We start from the raw sequence: 12,618 nt of genomic DNA, 5'->3' as shown, positions 1-12,618 counted from the left end.
TTCTATGTCCATCGTGGTAGATAGCACCACAAGCTTTTCAGAAGAGCTATACATAAATTTTGTCTTTTTATGAAGTGCTTGGACCAGAACTTACTTAATGTGGAATCATTATTCACATATTGAGAGAGGAGGTCGTCTTCATCTGCATTCTGATGCTGTACAAGCTTCACAGCTTCTTTTTTTGTGAGACTATTACTTTTGGGAACAGTTCGCTTAATTCCAGGTTGCTCCAAAATTGTATTTTCTATTGGCTGGAAATTCAGAGGGATGTACTGCTCCACTGGAAGTAAGTAACCCTTACCAAAGCACTCCAGCAACCATTTTGCTGTCACTGCATGAGGCCTATAAAATAAAATTATTCTTTATATTACAAACCAACAAACACACACACACACACACACACACACGTACGTAAGATGGCTCTCAAAACCATTTTAACCTATGTTTTTTTCCCTCTCAGGCACTGCTCACTCTACAAGTACACTTGTGTTTCTGTACGAAGTTTGTGACACTCATCTGACTCCAGTTAAAACAAAAAAGTTTGAGTTGCATCCACACTGCAGCCTTTAGCATTTAGTGAATATTTCAAAGTTTGAGAATATGGATTTTTACACATTTTCTACAAGAAATACAAGAAAAATGTAATTTATCACAAATATTGAGGGTTTCTAGAATTTTCATATAATCTTCCTTAGCTAATAATTTTTTTCTGTTGAATGTGAGGAGATATGCTACTTAAAAAACACTATTTCCAGGGGTAAAATGTTGTTGATTAGTGACCACAACTTAATGGTCTTTACAATTTTTATCTCTACAGTATACACAGCTATTTAGTCCAAAAAAAGTTTAATCAATACGTATTTTCTTTGTTTACAAGAGGAAACATGATTATAGAAGTGTCTTTTAAGCATAGGTATCAGAACCTGTGAGTAGTCTTGTTCAAAAACTGCTTCAGTTCATCATTATATTCTCCCACAATAACATGGGTGACATCTTCATTGAGTTGATTAAATCGAACACCACCACCACAGTTAATAAGCCTTCTCATTTTATCTAACTTCCTGCCACTGAAGCCACAGAGATAAATCTGCAAGGAGAAAGAAAAGAACAGGGTAAGATATTTTTGGTTGAAGTAGTTGTATTTTGATACCATTCATTACCCAACCAAAGAAACATACAAACACACAAGCTTTAGCTTATGAAAAATTGCAAAATAACAAAGAAATTATTCCATCCTCAGTGCTCATCCTTGTGACTTTGTCTTGCACAACTCAACATCCCACTAACAGAAGGAAATGCCAATAAAATATTTTCCATTAAAGTTGCCAATACTGCTTCACATCTTATCCAACTCCAATTTGAAGACACTTTTTCCAGTACCCCAAATACATTATAAACAGTCTAGTTTGGTTTATCTTGAAATACATTATATCTTTGTGCTGGGAGTGGAACTACATTTTACTGTACCAATAACTACAGGAGACCCAGACTAGCTGCATCCAAATGATAACTGGTCATTTCAGAATTGTACATTGTTAAAACTTACTCGACACCCATCTAGTAAATCATCAGGGGCTTGAAAAGAACTGATATCCAAATTTTCCAGATCATCAGGAGGAGGATCCAGCCTACTGTTCACAGCAGAGCTACACGCAGTTTCATTAATGCCATTCAAACTGATATTGGAAATGTGGCTGACATCTGAAAGGGTACGACCTTTAAATAAAGTTAAAATAAAAAAAAGAAGAAAATAAGTTAGTCTCTCCCACTGCTTAACCAAACAGGACACATGATTGTCAAATATGATTTTGCCATGCTAATAAGGAAGACAAAACCTGAAAACCACAATAATGCATAGTCTAGCCTCTGTTAAAATGTAGGGTTCCATTACACCAAAATTCAGTATGCTCTCACTATTAGCAATGGCGTTTACACAGAACTCATATTCCTCTTTCTCCAGAAGAACTGTCAGCCTTAAGATGTGGGAGAACAGTTTTTGAAAACTTATTCTGCTCAACAAGCTTTGTGGCCATCTACTAAATTAGATGCATTTACATTTGATATGAACACAGTCTGCTCTTGGTTGTTGCCCTCCAATGCTCCTAAGCGGACCAAAAATAAATATCTATATCTATATATATATATATATATATAAAAAAAAAATTGGACCCTGACCCTGCAAACACACACACACACTTAACTTCAGGCATGTGAATAAACCCATGTACTTATATTTAAGCATGTGTTTTCAGGATCAGGGCCTCATTACCAAAATTTTAGTGCAGTTAGAGTTGGTAGCAGCCCACTCAACTGAAACATTTCCTTTCCCTTAACTGAAATTTCATCAACTCACTCAGTATACTGAGATGTCTTACTTACTGTCAGGTTTGCTGGCTTGGCTAGTAGGAGTTGATGTACTGGGTGTGGTATTTTGCTTTTGTACAGACTCGGTCTTATACATTGCCTCATCCTGGCAGAAGCCATTCTCAATACTGTCAAAAAACCACTGGATGGACACACACTGCACATTCCATTTTTTGGCACATTCATATTTCTGGCCTTTATATAAAGACAAATCACAATCAATAAAAGGCTAATGCTCCAAAAGTGACAATTCTGAAAGAATGACCACATATTGCAAAATCAAGAAAGTTAAAACAAAAACTGCATTTGGAGGTGGTAATTACCAATACATTCTCAAATACCAAGGGGCTCTTCCAAGTGGCAGTTTACATCAAATTCACTAAAGCTGATCAGTGTAATTTGGTTCCTCTGACAGTACTATTGCCTAAGATTATTTGTTGATTTTATAGTACAGCTTTCATAATCAAGCTATTCTAATTTGCTTTAAAAGCACACTAGCCAAATAATTCTGTTTTTATCTGTTAGGTTTTCTGTTTTGAAAACTACCATGAGATCTTAAACTTCCATCTGAACCGCAACAAGAAATTGGCAGAAGGAACTGCTAGATGTCAGATACAGATGAACAGCAATACTACTAAACAATAATCATACTAAGCAATATTAATGATTAATATACTTACGTCTTGCAGGATGCTATAAAAATATCAGTTTTATAGTTCATCTGTACTTCACTGTAGTGCTAACATTAGACATTAGTCCAAAGTTCTGCTATGGAATTTGAACTCATGACTTTACGGCCTAAAAACTATGTGTTTTTATAATATATTATATATAAAATCAAATGCATACTTTTATTCACATACTTAATATGGAAAGCAACTGTCAGCTAGCAAAAAAGTAATCTTGTGACCATGTTATCAAGGGGATATATTTCACAGTTGTGACACCAAAGTTGCAAAACATCAAAGGTTAAAACTTTCGCAACCTTTTAACCAATATGATTGTATTGTGTATGGAAAATTAAAATATATGGTTGGCTGAGCTACCAACAATGTTAATCTCATCTACAATTAGCTGTTTATAACTGTCTTAAATTTAAAAAAAAAAAAATCAAACGGGGCAGTCAGCATTAGCACATTCTGTCATGTTGCAATCAGATTTTAGTCTTACTTGGCTCACAAATTCCAGACTGACATGCTTTGGAAGTGTCTATACAAGTGTTTATACTGCTTTCATCATTCTGGTATCTGCGCACTCCAGCATTCAGACCCAGTGACGAAAATGCCTCACATTGTTCTGCAGAGCTGACAGTCCCACTGAAGGAGCTATGCCAAGCTCTTTGGCCAGAGACAGAATTGCCATAACAAGATTTTGAGGCTTCAAGTTGGGAAAAAGAGAAATCACAAAATAATTGCCTGGGAAAAGTAGGGAGGAAATTTAAAAATTCAGTCCAGTGTGTCTCAAACAAAACTACAAAGAACAAAGTAGTGCTTTAATTTTATTTTTGAAATTAAGAAATTTTAGTGGGAAAATTTTATCTTCAAGTTTATTTGTAATCCAATTAATATCATAATTAAAATTCTTAAGTCTCCTGATTTCACCAAAATTTAGATTATATTTTTTCTTTTCTGTTGGCCTCTCCCCTTCCCTCCTCTGATAGCGTTTGGGTCTCTGCTTGTGTGTCCCTTTGTTCTCCTTTCCACCTTCCCTTAAGAACACTCTGTATCACTCTTCTTGCATAATATTATTTATCATAACAGTACTGGCAATAACAACAGCATAATCAAACAGATACAGATCTAGGCCCTGATTCTCCAAACACTTATGCACATGCTTAGCTTTACGCTAAGTTGTCCCTTCAAACTTAAATTGACTAAAGAATATCTACCTTTTGGCTCTTGAACAATGAGGTGGGTGCACTCATTCATCTTGAGCTGCCCTGTGTATTGACCACCATGCTCAGTAGTGAGACGCTGGACCTCCTTCCTGTCCACACTACTTAAGCCAGTTACACAGATTGTACAGCCACGAAATAAAGGACATATGAAGTCTTCCATGCTTATATCTGTGTATCTAATCATACTGAAGGGGGGAAAAAAGAAAGAAAATAAGACAGATCTTTTCCCAACACACCTCCAAAGGAATAAATATAGTCTAGAACCAGTACAAGATTTAATATTTCCTAATACAAGAAGTGGTTCTTTTACCCTTGTTGCGACTTCTCCCACAATGCTTTTACCCAAGTGGGAAGCAATATGGGTTTCTTCAGAGCAGCAGCCACTAAATATTTCTTGCTGCCAACTTCTCCAGCTATAAGATGAGTTACTGATGCATTGAGATCTCTGTACACACGGCCACCCATCATCTGTACATACTTATGAACTTCTTCCTAAAGAGCAAAAGAAAAAAAAAAAAAAAGCAAATAAAGTAGTCAAACAACAAAATGTATATTTTAATATTGCTTATATTTTTTTTTAAATATTACTCCATGTCCTGTGATTTCTCCTGGAACTTAACTTTATGGCAGCTTTAAAACAGAAAAATATATTTTGCCTACATAGAAATGAACAATTTTGAAGGAATCTCTTTAAAAATGGTAAAATAGTGAATTCCAGGGGATTGCGCCCTCCAGAACACATTTACAATCCAGATTAAATAAGAAAAAATGCCTGTGTTCTGTTTACTACCCAGGAATCCACATCACATACTATTACTAGACAGAAACAGTCTCTTAAGAAAAAATGTCATATTTTTATTAAGAATAAATTTATAAATAGTTTGTAAGGGGTTAACAAATGAGTAATAGATGCCATAAGCATGATATATACATGAGTACCATGTATTATACATGGCTATAAGTTAGGGCTGTCAACCGATTAAAAAATTAATCGCAATTGTGATTTAAAAAGTTAATCACAATTAATCGTACTGTTAAACAATAATAGAATACCATTTATTTAAATATTTTTGGATGTTTTCTACATTTTCAAATATATTGATTTCAATTACAACACAGAATACAAAGTGTACAGTGCTCACTTTATATTAATTTTTATTACAAATATTTGCACTGTAAAAAACAAAAGAAATCGTATTTTTCAATTCACGTAATACGAGTACTGTAGTGCAATCTCTTTATCATGAAAACAGGTTCCAGAGTGGTAGCTGTGGTAGTCTGTATCAGCAAAAACAACAAGAAGTCCTTGTGGCACCTTAGAGACTAACAAATTTATTTGGGCACAAGCTTTTGTGGGCTAAAACCCACTTCATCAGATCCATGGAGTGAAAAATACAGTAAGCAGTATATATATATTACAGCACATGAAAAGATGGGAGTTGCCTTACCAAGTGGGGGGTCAGTGCTAACAAAGCCAATTCAAGGTGGAAGTGGCCTATTCTCAACAGTTAACAAGAAGGTGTGAGTATCAGAGGGAAAATTACTTTTTGTAGTGTCCTAGCCACTCTCAGTCTTTATTCAGGCCTAAATTGATGGTGTCCAGTTTGCAAATTAATTCCAGTTCTGCAGTTTCTCGTTGAAGTTCATTTTTGAAGTTATTTTGTTGAAGAATTGCCACTTTTAAGTCTATTATTGAGTGTCCAGGGAGAATGAAGTGCTCTCCTACTGGTTTTTGAATGTTACAATTCTTGATGTCTGATTTGTGTCAATTTATTCTTTGTACATGGCAGAGGGTAATTGCTGGCACGATGGCATATATCACGTTGGTAGATGTGCAGGTGAACGAGCCCGATGGTGTGGCTGATGTGGTTAGGTCCTATGATGGTGTCCCTTGAATAGATATGCGGACAGAGCTGGCAACGGGGTTTGTGGCAGGGACTGGTTCCTGGGTTAGTGTTTTTGTTATGTGGTGTGTAGTTGCTGTTGAGTATTTGCTTCATGAAAGTTGAACTTACAAATGTAGAATTATGTACAAAAAAAACTGCATTCAAAAATAAAACAATGTAAAACTTTAGAGCCTACAAGTCCACTCAGTTCTACTTCAGCCAATCGCTCAGACAAACAAGTTTGGTTAAAATTTGCAGGCGATAAAGCTTCCCACTTCTTGTTCACAATGTCACCTGAAAGCGAGAACAGGCATTCACATGGCACTGTTGTAGCCATCGTCAAAAGGTATTTACATGCCAGATATGCTAAACATTCCTATGCCACTTCATGCTTCGGCCACCATTCCAGAGGACATGCTTCCATGCCGATGATGCTCGTTAAAAAAGCTAATGCGTTAATTAAATTTGTGACTGAATTCCTTGGAGGAGAATTGTATGTATACTGTTGTTTTACCCACATTTTGCCATATATTTCATGTTATAGCAGTCTCAGAGGATGACCCAGCACATGTTCATTTTAAGAACACTTTCACTGCAGATTTGACAAAACATAAAAAATGTACCAATGTGAGATTTCTAAAAATAGCTACAGCACTCGACCCAAGGTTTAAGAATCTGAAGTGCCGTCCAAAAACTGAGAGGGACGAGGTGTGGTGCATGCTTTCAGAAGTCTTAAAAGAGCAACACTCAGATGCGGAAACTACAGAACTCAAACCGCCAAAAAAGAAAATCAACCTTCTGCTGACTCAGATGATGAAAATGAACATGTGTTGGTCCGCTCTGCTTTGGTTCGTTATCGAGCATGGACACATGTCCTGTGGCATGGCGGTTGAAGCATGAAGGGACATATAAATCTTTAGTGCATCTGACATGTAAATATCTTGCGATGCCAGCTATAACTGTGCCATGTGAACACCTGTTCTCCCTTTCAGGTGACATTGTAAACAAGAACTGGGCAGCTTTATCTCCTGCAAATTTTAACCAAACTTGTTTGTCTGAGCAATTGGCTGAAGTAGGACTGAGTGGACTTGTAGGCTCTACATCAGAGGTCCACAACGCGGTGCCCGCGGGTGCCATGGCGTTTGGGTCTCTGCTTGTGTGTCCCTTTGTTCTCCTTTCCACCTTCCCTTAAGAACACTCTGTATCACTCTTCTTGCATAATATTATTTATCATAACAGCACTGGCAATAACAACAGCATAATCAAACAGCGCCATGGCTCCCACCGGGGCATCCATGTGCGCCCACCTACTGGCCATCAGACAAGCAGTCGCTGAAATGCCATCAAGAAGTGGCAACGTCAAGAAGCGCTACCACCGAAATCCCACTGAATTTCGGCGGCATTTCGGCAGCGACGCCTCTTGATGACACTCCTTCACGGCGGCATTTCGGCAGTGACACCTCTTGACATTACCGCTTCATGGCGGCATTTCGGCGGCTGCTTGTCCAGCGGCCACGGTCCTCAGCGGGTAGTCGTCTGGTGCCTGCCCCATAGAAAAGGTTGGGGACCACTGCTCTACATTTTACATTGTTTTCTTTTTGAGTGCAGTTATGTAACCAAAAAAAAAAAAATTACATTTGTAAGTTACATTTTCATGATAAAGAGATTGCACTACAATACTTGTATGAAATGAATTGAAAAATACTATTTATTTTGTTTATCATATTTACAGTGCAAATATTTGTAATACAAAATAATAATATAAAGTGAGCACTGTACACTTTGTATTCTGTGTTGTAATAGAAATCAATATATTTGAAAATGTAGAAAAACATCCAAAAATTAATTATTAAATACATTTCAACTGGTATTCTATTGTTTAACAGTGCAATTCATCGCAACTATTTTTTATTAATCGTGATTAATTTTTTTGAGTTAATCACATGAGTTAACTGTGATTGACAGCCCTACTATAAGCACATCAGTAGAAGTTATTATAGATGATTATAAGATAATCAATTAGAGTCCAGGTTAATAACTAACTAGCTATTCAAACACCTATTCATAATTTATTAAGCCTTTATAAATGGAACCTTAATATGAAGTGTGATCAAAATGTTCAATATTTAACAGAAATTCAGAGTAGCCTAAGTATTAAATCTTTAATTACTTTATAGTTTGAGATAAACAGTAACACATTATATAGTCTGTGACATCTTAGCTGTAGACAACTAGCCAGAAAATCCATCTAGATCTCAAGTCAGTTCATGAATGCTATAAATTATTCAATAGTTTCCTATGCCCCCACCCCCAACAACCAATGAAGTATTTTTTTTCTACATACAACTTGTATAACACAGATCTGAGGTTTCTGCTGATCTCTTTGATAATGTCATTCTTTAAACAAAGTAGTCGATTGAGAAAAAGTTAAATGTATCCAAACACCCAAAGTAAAACTACAGACGTTTTCTTAGTCTAGAAGATTAGAATGGGAACTTTAACTCATTCAAAGAGACAAAAAATATTCAGATGGAAACATCATCACATCATCATTTAAAAATTAACTCTCTATATATTTAAATTGTATTCCTGACTTAAAAGTTTTCAGTAAGTGCAAAATGCATTTACAAAGGCTTAGCCCAGGGGTAGGCAACCTATGGCACGTGTGCCGAAGGCGGCACGCGAGCTGATTTTCAGTGGCACTCACACTGCCCGGGCCTGGCCACCAGTCCAGGGGGCTCTGCACTTTAATTTAATTTTAAATGAAGCTTCTTAAACATTTTTTAAAACTTATTTACTTTACATACAACAATAGTTTGGTTATATATTATAGACATAAAAAGAGACCATCTAAAAATGTTAAAATGTATTACTGGCATGCGAAACCTTAAATTAGAGGTATTCACACCACTTCTGAAAGGTTGCTGACCCCTGGCTTAACCAATAAATCTTGTTAATGCTGTATCTGGAAGTAAACTTCACAAAAATCTAGCTGAACAATTATTCTTCCATTATATACTGTAATGTATTACCCTAGTTTCTTTTTCAAGACTAGTACAGGATATTGTTATATCAGCCATGGCCATATTATGAACAGGATATTCGGCTCTCGGGACACATCGCTGGTGCTGCATACAAAATATGACTACCTGTGGTCCAACGATTCTACAGCCAAGCTGCAACAAAGATCAAAGAGGATTAATATGGAAGGAAGGGTGACACTTTTCTCAGAAAAAAGTGACCTTGTCAAAAAAAACATCTTGGGGAACATCCTACATCCCATTCCAGTAACACGAAGCGGTTGAAAGTGACCAACCGATTGGCTGGGGACTGCTCAAACTTAGAGAAATCCTCACATGGAATAGAGCTGGCCCCAGCATAGGTAACAGAGGCAATGTCTGGAGCACCACTGAGCTCTGGCTACCCTATCCTTTGCTACTGCAACATCTCAGAGATCACTGCAACCATGCCATTTTCCCAGGCTGCTCTATGACTGGGAGAAACAAAAAAGGTGGCCACAGGTCCTGCAGAAGCAGAGGCAATTGAGACTGAAGGACTGAATACCTTGTCTTGTCTTCCCTTTTATGCTTTTCCTATCCTTTGCAATTTTCCCAATGAAACTCTGTTTAACAGCATACTGTATTTACACATATTCACTGTGTACATTACAAGCCAGTACACAGAATTCAGAAAGAGAAAATGTGTAGGATCACGTATATGAGCATTCCTTAAAAAAGAATAGGACACTTGATAGCAATCTAGTGGGTAGCAAACCTTTTTGAGATGACTAAAGACAATGCCACTAAAGGGGTCACAGATGTAAAGGGATTTGTCATTCTCTTTTATATTGAGTGCTGGCACTTCTTCAAGGATCTGGAGATATTCTTCTGACTGAAATTCTTTTATGGACTGCAAGAAAACATGAAACAATAACATACTTAAATTCCTTTCCCTCTGTTAGACAATTCCTTTAAATGAATCCTATGGCAACAGCAAAAGCATATCCAGTTGAAATTACTTATAGCAAAATTACTATACAAGAATCAATTTGTAGTGAAGTTGAACAAAAATACCAAATTATTTCAATCCACTGAAATGTACAGTGTACAAATTTTCACCTATTGGACCTGATCTGTGCTGAGAGCCTTCTAACTCCCACTGATTTCCCAAGGGAGAAATGACTTGACACCCTCCTCAATGAAGCTATAGTAGCGTGGATGAGGGACCTGAACCCTCAGGATTGCAGCTCACTTTGTTCTGGAACTGCTGAGGGTCCTCTACAATCACTGTCTGATTGGGATGATCATTCAAATGCTAGTTACCAAGGCACAGCATACCCCTTTGATAAATTAATTCAAACCCCATGGGACAATTTGCTCCTTGGGGAGGTCAAGGTTTTTAACTAGGTTATTCAATCTATCTTCAATTATTTAAAAAAAACACCTCACAGTAGTAAGCGCTATGTCAGGCAGGACTGGGCCAGAAGTTTTGAGTGCTTCAGCACCTTTCCAGAGGCACACAGCACCTTATAGGATTGGTGCCACAGGGAAATCGGTTTCACAAAACAATGATTTCACTATATGAATTCTCTACTGTATTAAGAAGTGAAACTAACCAGCTATAATTAGTAAAAATATAACAAATGTATATATAGTAAAAATATATAACAAAGAAAATGTTGATCCTTGTTGTAGAAAAAAAGTTAAGCAAGGCATCTGTATTATCTAACATTAAATGTCTTCATCTTACAGAAACAATACATTTTATTTACAGATATATGCATTCATAGGCTACAAATAATCATGAAAATAATTAGATGGAAAACTAAATTCAGGAAAAAAACAGCTGATAGTGGTACCAAAAGTGCTTACCTCAAGAGCTTTAAAAAAATATTCAGAGTTTCCAGAAGACTTTATAAATTTAACAAAAAATGGCTCCTTGTCACTTTTCATCCTTTAACTAATGGATGAAAGAAAAATAAGTTTTGACGTTAAGTACTAGTTTTCAGAATAACTATGTTATGTATCCAAGACCTGCATTAATGAGATGTACCTAACTTATTTTTCCACATAAATTATTGCTTTTTCTGAATTTCTTGAACAAATGTATCCAAACATTTTGAACAATTCATGCCCTGGAAATGTCAGTGCTTCTAATTTGCTCATATACTGCCCCAATAACTGTACTATGTATAGCAGAGGTGGGCAAACTATGGCCCGTGGGCCCATCTTGCCTGGCCCTTGAGCCCCCCAACTGGGGAGGCTAGCCCCACTCCCCCACAGCCTCAGCTTGCCGTGCCGCCAGCACTCTGGGCGGCAGCACCCTGGGAGCACGGCTGCCAGACATGCTGCTCTGAGCGGCATGGTAAGGGGGCGAGGAGCGCATTGGATAAGGGGCAGAGAGTCCTGGGGGGCAGTCAGGGAGCAGGGGCGGTTGCATATGTGTGGGAGTCCCAGGGGGCGCCTGTCAGGGGGCGGGGGTGTGGATAGGGGTCAGGGCAGTCAGGGGACAGGGAGCAGAGGGGGTTGGATAAGGGCGGGGGGGGGGTCCTCCATACAGTTTTGGAATCCCGATGGGGCCCTCAGGCCAAAAAGTTTGCCCACCCCGATGTAAAGGATCAATACATCTCAGCGGGCGAGCCGAGTCCCGGCGCGGTACCTGGGAAGTACCTGCGAGGCGAGCGCCCCCCTCCCCCCGCGCGACACCTTCACGGAAACTCCGCAGGGGGAGGGGGAGCGGTTCACTCGCGTGCGCAACCCTCACACGCGCTGCGGCACGTCACGCGCCCCCGCAGACCTGTCCCCTCAGACCCCTCCCGCCGGGCTGTGCTGGGGCCCGCCGGGAGCCCAGAAGCGGCGGGGCCCCTGGTGAGCGGGAAGGTCATTCCGGGGCGGCTAGAGGGGAGAGTGGGCTCGGGGAAGAGGGAAACTGACGTTGTGGATGATGTGGGCTCGCTCCCGCAGGTACTGCCTGTCCAGCCGGTAACCCAAGGCGGGCGGGAAGACAGCTAGACGCGCTGCGCAGGCGCGCCGGACGATGCTAAGAGGCGCAGGCGCACACTCATCCCTATCACGTGACCAAGTCCCGCAGGCCGGGCGCATCTCTTAAAGGGGCAAGCCGCTGCGCCTTTAGCCTCCTCGTGTACAGCCCGAGCGCGCGCTTCTCGTCTTCGGCCCGCCCGAGGGGTTCTGTGCCGCTGGCTGCCCGTTCTTCTCCCAGCGCTTGCGTCACTAGCTTCTGCCCGCGTGACGGAGCCGCCGGCGGCGCGGCGCCCCTGGATGCCTTCCTGCCGCTTCCACGCCTGCGGCAGCCTCGGCTCCCGCGCGCCCTGCTGGGGGGTGGGGGCGAGTCGTGGCGCGTGGCTGTAACGGCTGGTGGGGAGCGGCCTCCTGGGGCTCGGGGTGTCAGCGCCTGGCTACCTCCAGCCCCGCAGCAACGGCCGCACCCGCTCAAGCCAGCCCGCTGGCGCCC

The 12,618-nt window shown here is 39.8% G+C and overlaps 1 protein-coding gene across 2 annotated transcripts in view; it reads right to left on the bottom strand.

The window, feature by feature from the left end:
• Positions 1 to 12,255, bottom strand: part of TOPBP1 (DNA topoisomerase II binding protein 1) — a 53,036-nt gene extending 40,781 nt beyond the window's left edge. The window contains exons 1-10 of one of the 2 annotated variants that reach the window (XM_045005714.1): positions 12,081 to 12,255; positions 11,019 to 11,106; positions 9,922 to 10,056; positions 9,180 to 9,323; positions 4,572 to 4,753; positions 4,253 to 4,446; positions 2,380 to 2,559; positions 1,547 to 1,716; positions 924 to 1,087; positions 95 to 342 (exon numbers count right to left, since the gene is read on the bottom strand). In XM_045005714.1, the coding sequence (XP_044861649.1) occupies positions 95 to 342; positions 924 to 1,087; positions 1,547 to 1,716; positions 2,380 to 2,559; positions 4,253 to 4,446; positions 4,572 to 4,753; positions 9,180 to 9,323; positions 9,922 to 10,056; positions 11,019 to 11,099 (1,498 nt within the window). In that variant the 5' untranslated portion in view covers positions 11,100 to 11,106; positions 12,081 to 12,255. Of the gene's footprint in view, positions 1 to 94; positions 343 to 923; positions 1,088 to 1,546; positions 1,717 to 2,379; positions 2,560 to 4,252; positions 4,447 to 4,571; positions 4,754 to 9,179; positions 9,324 to 9,921; positions 10,057 to 11,018; positions 11,107 to 11,750; positions 11,769 to 12,080 lie in introns of those variants that run through there. The other variant, XM_045005715.1, reaches the window with a different exon arrangement.
• Between the last annotated feature and the right edge of the window lie 363 nt (positions 12,256 to 12,618).

This window comes from Mauremys mutica, chromosome 2 (genome assembly GCF_020497125.1).
Source record: "Mauremys mutica isolate MM-2020 ecotype Southern chromosome 2, ASM2049712v1, whole genome shotgun sequence".
Lineage (NCBI taxonomy): Eukaryota > Metazoa > Chordata > Testudines > Geoemydidae > Mauremys > Mauremys mutica.
Note: the sequence above shows the minus strand (reverse complement) of the source record. Positions and strands in the feature narration are given on the sequence as shown.